Source organism: Neofelis nebulosa, chromosome 5 (genome assembly GCF_028018385.1).
Source record: "Neofelis nebulosa isolate mNeoNeb1 chromosome 5, mNeoNeb1.pri, whole genome shotgun sequence".
Taxonomy (NCBI): Eukaryota; Metazoa; Chordata; class Mammalia; order Carnivora; family Felidae; genus Neofelis; species Neofelis nebulosa.
The window spans coordinates 76,942,160-76,961,679 of record NC_080786.1 but is presented as its reverse complement, the minus strand read 5'-3'; the positions used below and the strand labels follow the sequence as shown (position 1 = coordinate 76,961,679).

The 19,520-nt window shown below is 43.0% G+C and overlaps 1 protein-coding gene across 1 annotated transcript in view; it reads left to right on the top strand.

The window, feature by feature from the left end:
* Positions 1 to 11,986: 11,986 nt before the first annotated feature.
* C5H3orf70 (chromosome 5 C3orf70 homolog) overlaps positions 11,987 to 19,520 on the top strand; it is a 93,674-nt gene continuing 86,140 nt past the window's right edge. The window contains exon 1 of the mRNA XM_058730718.1: positions 11,987 to 12,313. Within this exon, the coding sequence (XP_058586701.1) occupies positions 12,118 to 12,313 (196 nt within the window). The 5' untranslated portion in view covers positions 11,987 to 12,117. The remainder of the gene's footprint in view (positions 12,314 to 19,520) is intronic.

Below are 19,520 nucleotides of genomic sequence, written 5' to 3'. Positions count from 1 at the left end.
TTCTCCTTTCAGTCACTTTCAAAGCTACTCACACCTTCAGCTTCCAAACAGGAACATGTGCGTTTGGATGGACACCCATGGGAGATGCAGGGAGGGCAGGGAAGCCCCAGTTCTGTGCTTTCTGGAAATCACAACAGCTGCCACTGGGGCTTGGCCCTCTCTGTGGGAAGTAGAGGATGAAAATCCTGGGGGACAACAGCTGCCTGGGGAAAGCCAGCTGCCATGAGGACAAAGACTTGCTCCTACCCTTATTTCACCCTAGATGAGCTCTGCTGAGGACTGGAGTGACAGTAATGTCCCAGATTCCACACCCAGCCAAGTAGGAATGAGGAGCAGAGAAAGAAAACAAGTCTTATCCTTGCCCTTGACGTTGGAGCAGAGCAGAGGTTCATTTTCCAAATGTCTATATAAAGAACCTAAATGCAGCCACCACAGACATTACACTTGGAGCCAACTGCATTGGTAATTCTTTGCACCTGATGCATTGGCCAAGGGCAAAAAAGCAGGGCTCCTGGAAGAAGCTAACAGTGCTGTCATATTGCATGTCACCTTCTTGTAACTAATTTCCTACTGACTATTTTTGAGATATAATTGACATATAACATTATATTAGTTCCAGATGTATAACCGAATGATTTGTTATTTGTATAAATTGTGAAATGATCACAGTAAGCCTAGTTTACACCTATCACCACACGTAGTTACCAATTTTTTTTTTACGATGAGAATTTTTAAGATTTTCTATCTTAGCAGCTTTCAAATATACAATACCATATTATTTACTGTAGTCACCATGTTGTACCTTACATCTCCAGGACTTATCCCATACCTGGAAGTTTGTACCTTCGACCACCTTCACCCATTTCCCCTACCCCCCACCCCTTCCTGCCTTTGGCAACCACCACTATGTTCTCTCTGTGAGTTCAGGAGTTTTTGTTTGTTTGTTTTAGATGCCATGTATAAGTAAGATCATATAGTATTTGTCTTTCTCTGTTTGGTTTATTTCACTTAGCACAATGCTGTCAAGGTCCATCCATGTTGTTGCAAATGGCAGGATTTCCCTTATTTTTATGGCTGAATAATATTTTCATACTGACTTCTAAAATTAGAGTATCCTCCATATGGTTTCACTCTTATGTGGATCCTGAGATACTTAACAGAAACCCATGGGGGAGGGGAAGGAAAAAAAAAAGAGGTTAGAGTGGAAGAGAGCCAAAGCATAAGAGACTCTTAAAAACTGAGAACAAACTGAGGGTTGATGGGGGGTGGGAGGGAGGGCAGGGTGGGTGATGGGTATTGAGGAGGGCACCTTTTGGGATGAGCACTGGGTGTTGCATGGAAACCAATTTGACAATAAACTTCATATATTGAAAAATAAATAAAATAAAATTAGAGTATCCTATTTTTTATCTGCCCTGTCATCCAGCCTCCTGGCCTGTGCTAGACACATGCTCACATATGCATTATAGTAGGGATGTCAGTCATGGTGCCTCCATGCCCACAGTCCCTTCTACAGGAAACTGTCCACTCACAGCTCTTGCTAAAGCTTAGGTGGCTTAAAAAAAATTTTTTTTTCTTTTTACCATTTATTCATTTTTGAGAGAGAGATAGAGTACAAGCAGGGCAGGGACAGAGAGAGAGGGAGACACAAGATCTGAAGCACTCCAGGCTCTGAGCTGTCAGCACAGAGCCCAAAGTGGGGCTTGAACCACAAGCTATGAGATCATGACCTGAGCCCAAGTTGGCTGCTTAACCGACTGAGCCACCCAGGCGCCCCTAGGTGGCTTTTATATCACATGACTTCCCCTTCTCTTTCTTCAGCTGTAGATGACTGTGGTTGAAAAAGATTCTTGTGGGGCGCCTGGGTGGCTCAGTCGGTTGAGTGTCCGACTTCGGCCCGGGTCACGATCTCGCGGTCCGTGAGTTCGAGCCCCGCGTCAGGCTCTGGGCTGATGGCTCAGAGCCTGGAGCCTGCTTTGATTCTGTGTCTCCCTCTCTCTCTGCCCCTCCCCCGTTCATGCTCTGTCTCTCTCTGTCTCAAAAATAAATAAACATTAAAAAAAAGGTTCTGGTTCTCAAACTGCAAGGGAAGAGGAAAAGGTAGGTCTATCAAGAACTGAATTAGAAAGGATTTACAATGGAAATGAATAGGTGGGGCTGGGACTATATAGGTCAAAGTTAGGAGGAAACAGACACTATGAGGGAAGAGAAACTATAAGGTGGAACAAACAAAAAGTAGAAAAAATAAATGTGCCGGCAATGTGAGCACCAGCACATGGAGAATAGCAAAGTCCTATTTCCAGAGCACAAGTATGAAGCTCTGTCAACCCCTGTTGCTGTCAGTCCCAGGGCTGCTTTGGTTGCAACCCCAGTTCCTGGGGGCCTGGATGTACCATGGCTTCTGTTTTCGGTTTCTATTATTGTACCATGTACCTCCTGACCTTGAACTTTCCATTACTTAAAGTACTTGCAACACACACACACACTCACTCACACTCCCTTTCCGTCTCCGTCTCCGTCTCCCTCTCTTTCTTTCTCTCTCTCTCTCTCACTCACCATTCTGGACACACTGAGTACTAAGAGTTCTAGCGTGGGTGCTCTGTGGTGACTCTTGTGCTCTCTGAACAGCATGGTGGGGACATTCAATATGTTGGAGTGTCCTTCAGTGAGAGAGAATGGCTACTAATATATCACAATCATAATGGCAGCTACCACTTCTGAAGTACCTATTTTGTGCCAGGAACTGTCCTTAGCATTCAAAATCATTATCTCACTTAATCACAACAATTCCATTAAAATTGGTATTCCTCACCCTGTATATAGCTAAGGAAACGCTGGCTCGGAGAGTATAAGCGACCTGCCCAGTGACACCAATTAGTGAGTGGTAGAGGCAAGATTTGAACTTAGTGCTGCCTGACTCATGCCAAAGCTCGTGCCCTTTTCACTCTGTTGTGATATCTTCATCAGGAATTCTGTTAAAACCAGCTTCTCTTGAAGCTGAATTCAGCCTCCCAGAGAGCAGTGGTTCAAGCGTGTTTGGCTTTGATACCTTTAAAAAAGGCAGGCACCTTGCAGTTCAACACAGTCTCCACTGTTCCCTATTACTTTATACCCAGAAGTCTTTCCTCCTTTATGTTATTTTCTTAACCCGCAAGGGCACTGGAGTTTGCAGCCTCTGTGAGTAAGTACAATTTCTTACGTAGAGTACCCGATTTCAGACTTCTTTGTACCATGCCTCCAAGTAACTATTAGTGTTCCCCATAAGGATGACTCTCAGCCACTTTGATCTCCACACATGCCAAAATTAAACTTTTTTTCTTTCTCTATAAACATGTTCCTCCTCCTTCATTCCTTAGCTAATGACTGGCATTGTCCCTGAAACTCCTTTACTCCCCAGAACCAATTGTCAAGTTTTATTAATTTTACCTCTTCAGTATTTATACCACTTCTCCTTTCCACTGCCACTACTCAGGCCCTCTTCATCTTCTTCCTTGGCTAGCAAATGCTTCATCTTGGTCTTGTCCCAATAAATTTCTCCTGCAGGCTCATTCCTGAGTTCACATTTAAAATTCACATTTGATCTTATCACTCTGTGCTCAGAATTCTGCAGTGGTGTCTGTATTAGTTATCTCTTGCTGCATAACAAGTGGCCCCAAAATTTAGAGACTTAAACAGCAAAGCATTTATTATCTCATAATTTCTTTGTGTCAGGAATCTGAATGTAGCTTAGCTGGCTTGAGGTCTCTTACAAGTCTCCAATCAAGGTGTTGGCTAGAACTGTGGTTTCATCTCAGGATTCAACTGGGAGGATTTCCTTCCAACATCACTCCTGTGATAGTTGGCAGTCTTCGTGTCCTTATTGGCTATTGGCCAGAGATGTCAGTTCCTTCCCATGTGGGCTTTTCCATAGGACCACTCACAATATGACAGTTGGCTCCCTCAGAATGAGATCTCTGAGAGAGACGGGGAGAGAGATGAAAGCAGCATAAGTCACAGTCTTTGCAACCTTCTCTCAGAAGTGACTTCGTGACTACTTCTGGAGTTGCTAGATCCAGCCCATACTGGAGGGAAGGAATTATGCAGGGTGTGAATACCAGGAGGTGGTGACCATTGGGAGCCATGGTAGAGGCTGCCTACCACAACCTCCCCCTCTTGAAGCAATGGTTTGGCTTTGGTGTTGTGGAGGTTACAAACACATAGGTTTCCTCACCAACATATATCATGCCTCAACAGGAGCAGCTGGGCTTCCCAAATCTGTTTTTTTATGCTTTCCGATAAGTGTTTCCAATGAACAAAGTGCCTCTAGCTTAGAGCTGTTCAAAAACTACTGGTTTAGAGGACTAAATCGAAACTTTGTTGGGCTTCACATGATTTGACCCCTATCTACCAATTCTGCCTCTTATCTGACCGCTCCTTTAGCCCACATTACTTCCAAGCAAGACAGACTTCCAGAACAGCCCTTTGCCTTTCTTGCTAGCATGCATGCTGTTCCCTCTCCCATAATACATCACTCCCAGCTTGTCTGCATTGCCGGTGTTACTAAGTCACCCTTTTCATGAAGTACTTTTTGATGGCTCCAGGCAGACTTAGCTGTTTCTTTCTTATTCTTCTAGTTTGCTTTGTTTAAACCCCTTAATCAAAGCAATTACCTTTTATACTCTTTTATGATCGGTTTATGTCTCCCCTTTAAGTTATCTCCAGCATCCAACCCAGAGCCTGGCATGTAGGAGACACTCAATAGCTATCTGTGGAGATCAATGAGCCCAGCATTGCCCAAGTGCTTGGGGCCCTGGGTGTGGATGGAGTGCTGACCATAGCCTGGCATCTTCATGGGATGCATGCGGTATCTCAGCTGCCTCATTTATAAACCATGAGCCAGTCATTGTATTCCAGATTGCTCTTCACTGTCATTTTAGCCTTTAGCTACTGACTGAAGTGAGCTAATTAAAGCTGAACTATTTTAATTGCTAATCATCAAGAAATCAGATTTTTTTTTTAATGGAAATGGCAGAATGTGTGTGTTTTCCTACCATTAAAACAAGCCGGAGTGTTCTTGTTTCAAAATTATGATAGGTCCATTGCATCCAGAAGTAAGTGTGAACTGTCAGAGCGTAAGGAATGGGTTGTGTTGTGTGGAGCACAAAATTGACCCAGTTCCTACTTCTATTAGTGTCACATCACATCACTCAGGAAAAGTCCAGTGGTTATTGGGCTTGAACACGGAGGATGTTTACTGATGCCCACGGGAGGCTGATTGCTTGGCACGTTAAGGACTGGCCTTTTGCCCTCCCTCTTTATATTCAAAACCTACTCTGGAAGTTTATTTTTTCACTAAGATGTTTTTTATCTATAAAAAGATTTCTCTAGTTGATAAAAAAAAAAGTGGCACAAAAGTGGTGTGTCCCTTTCAAATGAAAGTTGAAGAATAAAATGGTGAATTTTGAAAATCATATTAAGACAATCCACATATAATAACCACTCCCACCACTATAAAAACAAGAGAAATGTTACTTTGGACCAGTTTGGGGTCCATCTGTTTTTCTATTTTGCCTCTGATGGTGGCACAATGGGATACTTTGGGGGAAACCTGCCCTTCATGGTTCCATATCAGAATGTTACAGAGGGACCATGAATATTTCTCAATTATGTGTCTGTCATTATTGCGATGTCTAAAATACTTCTTTGGGTCTACAGTTGTTACAGCCTGGGTCACCTATAGAAGTGAGACATTCAATAAGATTATAAGCAAGTTTATTTAAGTTAGGCTTCTTTTTAATTTCAAAGGTTTCAAAGGAATCTCTTAGTTTGGGGGCTTAAGCTTTGAAAACATGTTTTGCTTTTCTACACTATGAATTTTTAGTCATAAATCTTTTAATGAATCCATTCAAAAATATTTGTTGAGAATCTCCTAGTACCCAAAACAATGACAGGCACTGGAAATACACAGTACCTGCTTTACTATTTGAGGTACCAAGTGGTAGGCACAGCATGTCGTTGAGTATGGAAAAAGGAGTGAACTAAGAAAGGGATTCAAGCAGCATTTGAGCTAGAACTTGAAGGAAGGGTAGGAATTGCATGCATAAAAAAGATTAGGCACTTCAAGACAAAGGAAAGGATGACGGAAGAATGAGGGACGACACAGGCAAGCAGGAGGGGATATTACATGTGTAGAAACAAAACAACAATCCCGTGAGGGTACAGATTTGGCGGCATGGGGAAGAGCCATCAGGAGGGCTGTGTATGGCCTACAAAGAAGTATGAATTCTTTTTCACTAGGCAGTGAGAAGTGTTAAGGGTGTTTAAGGCCAGATATGATATCAGATTTTAGAGAGTTCTCTTCTCAGCATTCTGAAGGAAGGATTGGAGCATGGAGAGTCTGTTGACGGGGAAGGTATTTGGAATGCTTGGAAGTGGGAAACTAATACTTATTGAGGATCTGCAATCTGCCAGATCCAATGCTAGGCTCTTCACATATGTTATCATATTTAGTGTTCACTGCAAGTGTATGAGGTATGAATTCTAATTCTCATTTAAGAAATGAGGCTACGTAACTTGCCCAAGATCACCCAGCTAGAGGTGGTGGTGGAGCTGAGCTTTGATTGATTCCACCTGCCTGATTCCAAAGCCGCCCTTCTTTCCTTTATGCTGAAGGGGATGGTGAGGGTCTGAATTATGCCAGCGGCAATGCTAGAGAGGTGTCCTCCCTCCCCACAGAAGACTCCTCATTTAATTGTACCTCATTTGGAAGCTTCTCCAACTACTTCATCATTCGAATTGCTTTAATATGACAAATTGACCAATTACTAGCAGGTTATTTATAACCATAGTGAAATTAGTTACTTGGTTCAATCAAGCAACCAAAAAGTAACTGATTTGTAATGACTTGATTTATCAAAGTGTTCAGAACGGTTGGTGTAAATAGATGTAACTTACATTAGCATTAGACAAATATGTGCAATAGAATAGGAAGGCAATATCTGATTATTCACAAATGACATCTGAACCAAAAGGATTTTAACCCTAGCTCGATCTGTAACCAACTGGACAAGTCATAGCTTTGAGTGCAAAAAGATGTTCTGGGAAACCTTCTGTTTTATTTTGCTGATAAAGAAACGGAAGCCCAGAAAGCATAAGGGATTTGCCAAGGTCTCCCAGCCAGAAAACAACAGAGCTGAGAGCTGAAAATACAGACTTGGACCATCTGTATTTTTCTGATGCCAGGTCCTGGAGAACTTTTCCCACTATGCCTGCTGCACTGTGACAATGACCAGTCACTTAGCCTCTTGAATCCTCAATTTTCCCACAACAAGAGAGAGTTGGTTGGTGGGTGTATCAGTTAGCTTTTACTATGTAAGAGACAGCCCAAAACAACAGGTTTTACAACACCTGTTTTATGTAGCTCCTGATTCTATAATGTGTCCTGGTGGCTGTTCAGGTCAGGACTGGCTCGGCCGATTTCTACTGGACTTGCTCATGCTTCTGTCGTTAACTAGTGGGTCTTGGATGATCTAGTATAGCCTCACTGATAGGGGTTGGTAGACCATTGGCTAGAGATCAGCTGTTCATCAAGTGGGGCACCTTCATTTTCCTCCACAAAGCATTTCATCCTCCAGCAGACTTGATCAAGTTTGTATACCTGGTGCCCTCAGGGTTCTAAGCACAAAAAGAGAGAAACCCCACTGAGCATGCTCTTTGGAAATCTTTGTGATGCCAAGTTTGGTATTCTCTCATTGGCTAAAGTCAGTCACATGATGTGGCAGGCAGCTTGTGAAGTGGTTCCCAATAATTCCTACCTCCTGATATTCATGTCCTTGTGTAATCTCCTCCTGTGTGAGGACTGGACCTCAAGATTGGCTTCTAATGAATAGATTCATTAGACCTCAAGTCAATAGACTGGACCTCAAGATTGGCTTCTGTGAAAGTGATGGGGTATAGCTTCTAAGATTAGGTTAGTGACACTCTCTTTGACTCTTTCTATGTGCTTGCTCTGGTAAAGCAAGCTGCCATGTGTGTACTGCCTTATGGAGTGGTCCATGTGGCAAGGAACAGAGAGAGCCCTCTAGCCAATAACCGGTGACGAACTGAGACCCTCAGTCAAACAGTTCCTTGAAGAACTGAATCCTGTCAACAACCGGTGAGTGAGTGAACTTGGAAGCGGACCCAACCCCCATTGAACTCTAGATGACACCACAGCCCTGCCCCATAGCTTCATTGCAGTCTTGTGAGAAACTTTCAAACAGAAGACCTAGCTAAGTTATGCCTGACTCACAGAAACTGAGTTGTTTTAACCTTGTAGTGATTGGTTATATAGCAATAGGTAACTAATACACATAGCTAAGTTCAGAGTCAGTAGGGAGGGTGAGTATCCAACAGTGTGGTTATAGGAAGAGTAATTATATAAACTATTCACACATATTTGCAAACAATTTACTACAGTTTTCCAGCCTTTGGGAGTCTGAGGTGGAATGATTTTCACTACTTCAACATTTATTCTCTGTGCAAAGAACTGGGAACAAGATGGTGAACAAGACAGATTTCCTGCCCTTAAGGAGCTTACAGTTTGTGGCAGGGGAGGGGAAGAATGGGGAAAGACATTAGTTCAATAATTCCTTCTTTAATTATTTGTTTAAAGTGATATTAAGGGAGAATGTGTATAACAGTCTAGGTTGGTCAGAGTAAAGCTTCTTTGAGAAAGTGGCACATAAGCTGAAGAGGCAGGCAGAAGAGAAAGAGAGGGAAAGAGGAAAATTCCAGGTAGAACGGTGACATTCTTAAAGAGGAGGCAGAGAGGTGGTCAGCAGATATGGGACAAGTTCCTATTTATGATCAAATTGTATCTTATTATGTAATAATGATGTTATGGGTTATGGTTTTAGAGATAAATGCAAAAATATTTATGGATGAAATTATTTGATGTCTGGGATTTGCTTCAAAACAATCCAGTGGCAGGATAGGGGTCAGGAGTGGGTGGAGCTATAAATGAAACAAGAATGAGTTAATACATTTTTGTGTATTTTTCGTTTTCCATAATAATACTTTAAAAACTTGTATCTGGGGGTGCCTGCGTGGCTCAGTCGGTTGAGCATCCAACTCTTGATTTTGGCTAGGTCATGATCTCATGTTTTGTGGGATCGAGCTCCGTTTTGGGTTTTGTGCTGACAGTGTGGAGCCTGCTTGGGATTCTCTCTCTGTCTCTCCCTGTCCCTCTCCCCCTTTCAAAATAAATAAATATAAAAAAAAAAACTTGTATCGTGACAACACATCCTGAATGCTGTACGTATATATGTTTGAGAGGTCACAGGACACTTATTTCCTCCTGCTCCACTGCAGAGTAGAGGTTAATAGCATCTTTAGGACAAGGGGATGGAATGAGTTTTGTGTTACAGAAAATGTAAAGGCTTCTCAGCTTCAAATCTTGTGGCTAAACATAAAGAAGGATATTTGGGTAATTTACCTTGCCTCCTGGTTATAAGGTGCTCTATTGCATTATTTCTCATCCTCATTTGTCACTAAGATGGTATGGTTTCATATGTAATAGAATCTTATAACGTGGTTTTTACCCTAGAGTAAAAGGCAGCGGGAGGATGCTGTTTAAATATTAGTAAAATGCTGAAAAGATTCTGTTATAAGGCCTTATATAATCTAGGAAGTATTAAAGAGCTTATGGGTGGGGAAGGAGAAAAATAGGGTAGAAGAGATGGAAATCCCCCTTTGTTAAAAAAAATTCTGGGTTGGCTTGCTACAGCAATACTGGATTAAGGATTTATTTGATTAAGTTTCCTTTTACTCATGTTATTCTGAGGTGGGTCAGACTGAAATTAATAGCCAGCATAGATAGATTTTATGAGTCAGGGATGTATTTCATTAGGATTTTTTTCAGGACAGGGGCACCTGGGGCTGAAGCTGAAGAGCTGATGCTTCATATTTATAACTGTTTCAATGTTATTGGGGGAACCGTATTTCGTGATTTTGATTTATATCTTTCTTGAAAATTCCTTTGCCACCAAATTGAGTCTCTCCCTAACCCCTAATAAATGAAGACTTCACTAGAGTCAGATATATGCAAATTACATTTCCCTTCTCAAGCTAAGGTTAAATAAAAGGGAAAATTATCAAAGATTGCTTATGGCAGCAAGGATTTTCAGTGCTTGAAGATGAATTTCGTTATTTCAAAACCATGATGAGTCTCCTCAGTCAGTGCAAAGCAGGAAAGGAATAAAGTAACGGAGAAAGCGGACCTGGGCATAAACATGTTCCCACACAACATTTGTGCTGAAAGGCTTTGTTGGTGTTCCCTGAACCTTGGCAATTACAGGCATTTTCCTTTGCTCGCAAAAACGTCTGGCAAATACCAAGAGTAGGTTCCCTCCTATTCTGTGTTCAAGGCTAGGTTCTGGCCTTGTTGCAGGGAAACACTAATTCCTAACCATGCTATGCTCCCTGGGAGCAAATGGTTTGTTTTCTCTTCACTGAATCCAGCCTGGGGTGGGTTCTCAGCAGCTGAGCCTGGCATGGAAAATCTATTTGGAGCAACTTGTCCCCAGGAGGGAAGAAGGCAAGCTGATTGTGCGGAGGAGTCGCAGCCACCATCCGGGTCAGCCACACTCGCTGGCCAGTGCAGGCATCAACACACAGAGGCACACACGAGAGTCCACAGCAAACAGGAGTCCTGTTTGTGTGCCCACACCCGCATGTATCACGCATACCCAGCCCTACCCATATATGCACTGTGCACCCACACTTGACATACCAGTCACATGTACCACAATGACACACAGACACCATACACACATACACAGCACGTATATAACCACATCCACCCGCACATCGTGTACAAATACACACACATACACAGCTGCACATACTACACAGACCACATATACTCCACTCCACACACACACCACCCACAATCCACCCTGGTCATATACATCCATACCACATACTCCTGTATACACACACCTCATCACACACCATGTAATGTCACATGCATCACGCACACCACATACATTCCGTACATACCATGTACACACTTGAACACATCCAACTACACACACATACCCACCACACATACTCCGCATAGCAACCATACACACCTACATACCACACACACACACACACACACGCAACACATTCCACACACCAGTCCTGTGCACCACAAATGCATCTCTGTGTCTGAGACACCCACACACCCACCCCGGTTACTTTCCCGCTCAGCAAGGGGGGGCTGCAGTCCCCTGCGGGACTGGGCGGGCGGGCGCGCTCAGGGTCGGCGGGCCTTGGTTACCGCGGGCGGCGAGGCGGCAGGGCTGGGGTCTCGGGGCCGGTGGCTAGAGCTCCGGAGGCGTGGCTGAGCGGCCACACCTGGAGCTGGTGGCTTGCCCTGGGGTAGTGCGCGCGAGCGTGAACGTGCGCGCGCCTCTGAGGGGCCTCTGTGCCCCCTCCGGGAGGTGTGTACTGGGGGAAACGTGAGCCGCTCGAGGGGAGACGCTGTGTGTGCGAGAAAACCACGCTGGCGGATGCGCAGGGACCGGCCCCCCGAGCGGTTAGGATGGGCGTGTCCTCGGTGCGCCCGGCCCTCGGTGGAGTTCTCCAGACGACCCAGCTCGGCTGGAAGTGTGTGTGGGAAGCGCGCGCGCAAGCCGCTGTGCGTGTGAACACCAAGCCGCCAAGGCGTGTGTGTGTTCATAATGGCCGTCCGTCGGTTGGGGTCGGTCTCGGAGGAATGAATGAGTGTGTGTCAGAGACTCGCTGTGACAGGAGGGGACGCCGCTAGTGTGTGCGAAGAGGCCAGGCTAGCTGAGGGACGCCTGGCATCGGCCGGCGCCGGTCGGCGCGCGCGTGTGTGCGCGTGCGTGTGCACGTGGGGACGCGGCGCGCGCCGCGGCGGAGGGAGGAGGGCGGCGGCAGGCCCAGCCCCCGGTCGCAGCGCCCGGGGCGGCTCCTCTGCGAGCCTGGGACCGCCTTGCTCCCGCCGCCACCACCACCACCGCCGCCGCCGCCACGCGCTGGCGTGACTCCCGGCCCGCGCCCTCCCACGTCTGCAGCCTGCTCGGCTTTTTGCCCGCCCAGACGCCGCTTCTCCCGGCTCCCGGCCTCGGCTCCGCGGAGGGAGCGGAAATGAGTGCGGCGTCGGCGTCGGCGTCCGAGCGGGGTTGGAAGAGCGAGAAAGTGGACGAGGCTCAGGCCCTGGCGCGGAGTTGCGCTGCCCGAAGACCCGACTTCCAGCCGTGCGACGGGCTCTCCATCTGTGCCACGCACAGCCATGGCAAGTGCTTCAAGCTGCACTGGTGCTGTCACCTAGGATGGTGTCACTGTAAGTCGAGTCGCGTCTCCCCTCCTTCCGCCGCCGTCCCAGGGCGCTCGGTGTCCCGGGTCGCGGTTGCCACTCTGCGGTCGCGGGTCTCGGCTCGGCGGGGGCTATCCAGCTGCTAGCTGGAGCCACCCTGGGCTCCCGGCGGGCCAGGCGGGAGCTGCCCGAGGCGCCGGACGCCTCGGTTGGCGCTGCCTTGGCAACGAGATGAAATCCCGTGGGGAGCTTAGCTTTAGCCACTTCTACAAAAGGGGATCTCCCCGTCCCAGGAAAACTGGAGTTTTTTTTCCCCCTTGCTTTTTTATCTGAAATGACCAGGCGCTGTGTTGAGAAATGGTAGAGCGCCGTCAGAGTTGACAGCCAGAGGGGAAGCCTTTTTTCAGGGCTAGTGGAAATGCTCCCCTTTCTCACTTTTGTTTTTTCAGGCTGCTCGTTAAAAGAAAGAGCCCTTGGAAATCGAATTGTGGCCCATTTATTGTATCCAAATTGAGAAAACACTGAAGTGTAAGAGAAAGCTTTCGAGAAGTTAATATTAACAGTTTGGAAGGGTGAACTCCTTCAATACTCAGTTGTAGCATATAGAGCCAATATATTTGACTGTTTTAAAATTACGAAATAAAATAAAGGAAAGTAAGCTTTAATAATCTCAAACCAATTTACAAAAGCCAGAGCTAACTGGTCTAGACCTTTTCTCTATGTTTATCCTGCCTGTGATTTTTAAAACGTATTAAACTTAAGTAGCCATTTAATCAGAATTCCACAATTTGATTAGTTCACGATATTAGGCCTGCTGTATCCAATAAATCATCATTTAAAGAAATATGTTATAAACTTAAGTTTCAGCATACTCTAATAATAGAGGTTTTTGGAGTGTTTATTCAGGACACACATTCTGGAAGTGATCTTAAGTTAAAATTGTTTCTTCCTTGTTGGCTAGGAAAAAATGGCTCCCAACAAGAGATGCAGTACATTGACAAGTCCTTGTTTACGTTAATTGAACACAGGGGGATATTTTAAATTGAATTTATGATTTGAAGAATAGGAGAATTCCTGCCTTTTGTTTACATTGAACAGTATTGATTTTTTTGTGTTGTCTGCTGAAGGGTCAGGTTCTTCCTATATTTCATTATTCCTATTGCTCTCAGATCCATTCCTCATTATAAAGCATCATTTCAGTGGGGGACAGGATACAAAGTTGGAAGTAGCAACTGTAAGAAACCTGTGATGCTGAAGTGCACAAGTACGATGAATCTGGTGAGAGTCCATTTTCTAGGGACGTATAGAATCATAGTACAGAATATGAGGAACATTAAAGACGGTCAGGTCAGTGCCTGTCTCATTTCAGCAGTCTCTCCACTAAGTACCAACATTCCTGATAGGAACCTTGCAGTCTTCTCAGGTAGCTTTGATTCTTAAAAATAGTCTCATATGGAGCTAAAATCAGCTACTTTCTAACTTCTTTCCACGGGTCTTATTTCTACCTTATGAAATCATGTAGAACAGTCTAATCCTTTTTTAGATCATGTTTGTTTTTTTTTTCCAGCCCTTCAGATATACATATGAATATTCCACGGACATAGACTGTCTTCTCTCTGTATTCCCAGCCATTGTCACAATGTCTGGCCTGAAATAGATTTGAAATTCATGTTCATTGAGTGACTGAATGAAAGTAGCCATCGTTTTCCTCTGGGGCGTTGTTTTGTCCTGTTTTTAAAAACAGTCTCTAGTCCCTTCTGCCTCTCCTTGTGTGGAAGTGCTTTCCAGAGCATCCTGGTTGTTCTTTTCTGAATTTGTGCCAGTATGGTTATGATCCTTTGAAGACTGTGACCCTTAGAAGGGTACGTAATATCCCAATTGTGGTTTGAGTCGAGCAGGACTGCTGTCTCCCATGTGTGAGATACTGCTACTGCTGCATCTAGCAGCACATTAGCTTTTCTCATATCCTCATCATATTGAGCTTGCTGCTGTCAGATTGAACTAAGATTGCTGTCGACTAAAGACATTAAGCCCCTTTTTTTGTTTGTTTTACGTACATGGCAGTTAAGTCATGATGCTTGCCCATTGCACAGTTATATATGGATTTCTTTGGACTCTGATACCTTAGATGTTTTTCCCCATTAAATTTCATCTTCATTAGAATTATCCATTTATCTGGCTTATCGTTGTTTTTTCAGATCCCAGCTCTTTCTTAGTCCATATTTGAGCCCCCTAGTTTCGTGTGAGTCCTATATGGGATGCCAACAGTAGTGTGGTAACCTTTTGCATTTTCATTCAATTTATCGATAAAATTGTTGACTAGGAGAAGGCCACATATAAGAATCCTGAAGCTCACAGGTAGGACTGACCTTTAAGTTGATGGCAGTTCATTAAGAAGCACTCATTGTTATGGTCATTCAAATAATTAGCTAGCCACTTAGTATTGTATTTATCTTATCCATGTGGTATAATGAGAGCCTGGTCATATACCTTGTTGAAATCGTACCTTGTTGATATCTGACACTATTTATATTGCTTCTTTTTAATACATGATCTATCTATAAACACACTCTCCAAAGAAGAAAGGAAATTTGATTAGTCTGGTTATTTAGTTTGGCTCCACAAATGCTTACCATTTTCTTTTCTTAGGGATTAGAAGCTATTTTTTAAATAAAATATCTGAATTAGGAAAGGATTGATGTCGAGTCTACTGGACTATCGTCAGTTCTTTTCTTTAAAAATCAGATCTACATTTATTTGCTTGTTTCCAGTCTTTGGCAACCCTCCGGGTATCCATGCTTCCTCCACTGGCAGCAATTCAGTGATCACATTCACAAGAAGCTTCATTTCATTGAGAGCAGCAGCAAGGTGCTTTGTTACAGTCTTCTGTCCTATACTGGGAATCAATTCTTTCTATCCCTTTTTTAGTCCAAATATCATTTTTCTTGAAAAGATGCAGAGCTCACACATTTGAGAAGTTCTACTTTCTTTTTGGCACTCACAAACATTACAGCATCAGTCCTAAGCCGAATTTTTAAATTCTGTTTAATGTATATTGAGCACTTTTTTCTTTGTGAGACATTATTATGGAAGTTAGGGATATAAATATGAATACAGCTGGACCGTGCCATTTAAGCAGAGTATAAGGACATGATTAATACTATATTTATTTTTGTATTCCTTTAAAATCACAAATGAGGGACATCTGGGTGGCTCAGTCGGTTAAGTGTCCGACTTCAGCTCAGGTTATGATCTCATGGTTCATGGGTTCGGGCCTGCGTCAGGCTCTGAGCTGACAGCTCAGGATTCTGTGTCTCCCTCTCTCTCTGCCCCTTCCGTGCTTGCACTCTGTGTCTCAAAAATAAATAAACATAAAAAAATTTTTTAAATAAAATCATAAATGGTAAGGGTGAGAAAACTATCAACTTGTTCACCAAATCAGAAAATGGTAAAATGAGAGGACCACTTTGATATTTCAGAGAGGAATTTCAGAACAAATGAAGAAAGTTCAGTTATATATGGTTCGTGTTAAACTTGTGAAATTCATAACCTTAGGAAATAGAAAAGACTGAAAATATATACATGTTCATAAAAGACATATAAAACATGTATATATTCATAGATGTGGTACTTGATGTATTATTAAAGGAAATAGTGTTTGGATAATGGCAGAGTTTGAGAATCATGTCTGGGAGGAAAACTATGATACATACTGTAGGTGTCACTATCAAAAATAGGTTATTTAGTTGAAGAAACTATGGCCCTGAATGTGTAACTTTTTTTCTTCCCTCAGTAAAGAGCGATATTGGATGGAATTACTGAGTGAAGGATTCCAAGAGGAGTTTTGAGAGGAAAAAAAAGACATAGCTTGGCTAGGGAAGAGGATTGGGAAAGAATAAATCACACGCAGAGACAAAGTAGATTTTGTGGCGAGAATAGGTAGAACATGTACAAGGCATAACAAATTAGATTGTTGAAATGAACAGGGAAGGTGGGAAGTCTGAGGTTTCAGTTGATAGAGACCTTAACATGATAGCAGTGATATGGGCAGTAGAGGAATGAAACTACCAAGGGAGATTATTTTGTTATTAGTGTAAAATAGAAATTCATTCAATAATATCCATAAATGGAAATTGGAATAGATTATTAATTTGGAGATAGAGGAAGAGAAAAGTTACAAAGGATAACTTCTAGACTTCCGCCTCATGCATATAGGATGGATGGTAGTGCCATTCATTCACTAACAAAAAGAAAATATTAAAGAAGAGCTAGGGTTTGGCTGAGCATGGATTGTGAATCCAGTTTTGAATCGTGAATCCTGGGAGACCAGGAATTCAGTTTTGGATCTATTGAGTTTAAGCTGCCTTGTCATCACATAGTAATAATGTGAGTAGGCAATTGGATGCAGGGATCTAGAACTTAGAGGAGAGGTCTTCACTAGAGATAAAATAGAAGCCATTTACTTATTTTTAGATTACAGTTGTGGCCATGGTGAAGCCAGAAGATCACCAAGGGAGGGACTATGGTATGAGAAATGAAAATCTTTAGGCTTTCCCTTTAGAATGCTAATATTTAGAACACTAATATCTGGGTACAGGAGGATCAGCTTGCAGCAGAGTCCGGGAGGGAAGAAAAATATGGAAAGTTATTTTTTTGCATATTTTATTGCAGAAGCAGAGGGAAATGAGTGTTTTAAGAAACAGTATGAAAATTAGGGGTGCCTGGCTGGCTTAGTTGGAGTGTGTGGCTCTTGATCTCGGGGTGGTGAGTTTGAGCCCCATATTGGGTATAGAGATTACTTAAAAATAAAATCTTTAAAAAAAGAAGTATGAAGATTAAATCAGTTTTCGGCAGCTTATTTCTTAGAAATTGGCAAAATATACAAATAGTGATTTTCTTTATTGCTGAAAAAGAGGGTAAAAGGTTTAGTCTCACAACAGTAACTTCAAAAATATATTTAATTGCAGGGGCACCTGGGTGGCTCAGTTAGGCATCTGACTTCAGCTCAGGTCATGATCTCACAGCTCCTGGGTTCGAGCCCTGTGTCAGGCTTCTGTGCTGACATGACAGCTCAGAGCCTGGAGCCTGCTTTGGATTCTGTGTCTCCCTCTCTCTCTGCCCCTTCCCTGCTCACACTCTGTCTCTCTCTCCTTCAAAAATAAATAAACATTGAAAAAAAAAAAGAATATTTTTAATTGCAGTATTAGTCAAAGCTATTTGAGACAGTAAATTCTTCAAACTAGAGAGAAAAGAATAGAATGACAGGAGCTGAGAATTAGGACACAGAAATTACAGTTAATATTTATTGAGTGATTACTGTGTACCAGAGTATGCTTATTATGCTAAGCACTAAATAGACAATTATGTCATTATGTCCATTCTACAATTGAGGAAGGAGGCTTAGGGAAGTTAAGCTAGTAAAAGTAGAGCCTGGATTTGGGTCCAGGCCTGTCTGATTCTAGGACCGAGACTCTTAACCACCATAGGTTCTACAGAGTAATTTAAAATTAATGCACAAAATCAACAGTTTTTGGCTCCACCAAAGCCAGTGATGGGAAAAATTGTTAAGAAATGAGTGGAAAATTGTAACACTTGCAAAAATGAAATACAGAAGAATGAGAACTGTAAAGAGGTCATGAGATGTGATGGGGAATGACATCTAAGTTAAGAGTTAAGGAAGAAAAAGTGATTAGAAGGTGACAGGGGTGGGTGGGTAGTGTACGTGGTATGATGTTGGTGCCACCAGCAGAACTCAGAGTTGGCTTAATAAAATCACATAATAGATTAGTTCAGTTTTTTGCAGAAGACATCTTAAAAGATGTCTGTCTTTTTCAGATTGAAAGCAGGAAGAGTGGGACTTGATGTAGTCTAATAGATGGTATTAACATATCTAAAGAAAGACTGTCGCAGCAGAAGGTGGATGGGCAGCATGGAAATATAGAAAAATGGGTATTGGAGAGGCAGAATTTGGAAGTGTTTTTTTCAGAACTGTTCAGAGAAGGTGATAGCACTGCCTAGAACTTAAATATCTGGTCTGTATGATTGGACTGTCCTACAAATATTTGGCTATAAGTTGGTTTCCTATTTATAGATTTTCTATAGAGAGAGGAGCTGATTAGAGAATTTAACTCTTAGGACCTTTTAGCAAATATACTTGTCTCCACTAGGTAGTGTATTAGCATTGTGGTTTTTGTGTCATTGTATTTGTTTTGGTTTCCTGCTTCTACACAACTTAGGGTAAATCCACAAAATCAAGTTCTGACTTAGCCAGGGTAATGCCTGCTGGTTTTCCTAAGGGGCATCTCAATCATATCAATAGCAGTTGCTACAGAAAAAGATATTTAAGAAGTTTGATGGTGAAAACTATCAAAAAAAAATGGAGTGGTAGTTTTATTGGATGAAGGAGTCAACGGAAGCTTTTTTTTCCCCCTAAGAATGAGGCTTCTTATCATGTCTAGTGGCTGAAGGAAGAGGATATGGATGTTAAGAAGACAAGTGTGGCGTGAAGTTCTGAGTGAGATTCCTCAAAGCCTTTCAAAGAAAGAGAAAACTGATGGGTGTTTTTCCATCCACATGGTGCTTCAATCATAACACACATCAACTTCAACAATAACAATAACGGTGCTTATTGCAGGCATCTCTTTTTGCATGCAATCTTTATATATGCAGGCATCATCTTTTTGCATGTGTCACCTCACTTAAACCTTAGAGCAACCCTGTGAGGTAGGTATTGCTACTACCCTCATTTTTAGATTAGGAAACTTGCTGAAGGGTTACCAGTAGTCGCTTTGGCTGTCTATGGCAAATGTACATCAGAATCTTACAAACCAAGTGCCAACCAGGGCTCTGGGGCACTTGGTTCCACTCAGGGTACAGTGAGGATGACCTTCAGCTGTTTTAAATTCTTTCTGGAAAAAGCAGGAATTCAGTAAATAAAGTAAAATAAGAACGGTTTCTGATTTTAAAAGAAGGGCAATTGTATGCAGTATGAGCATTTTCAGAGTGGTTGCAAACACTATAAAAACTGTGCTTTTAAAAACTACTTAACAGGGGCGCCTGGGTGGCGCAGTCGGTTAAGCGTCCGACTTCAGCCAGGTCACGATCTCACGGTCCGTGAGTTCGAGCCCCGCGTCAGGCTCTGGGCTGATGGCTCGGAGCCTGGAGCCTGTTTCCGTTCTGTGTCTCCCTCTCTCTCTGTCCCTCCCCCCTTCATGCTCTGTCTCTCTCTGTCCCA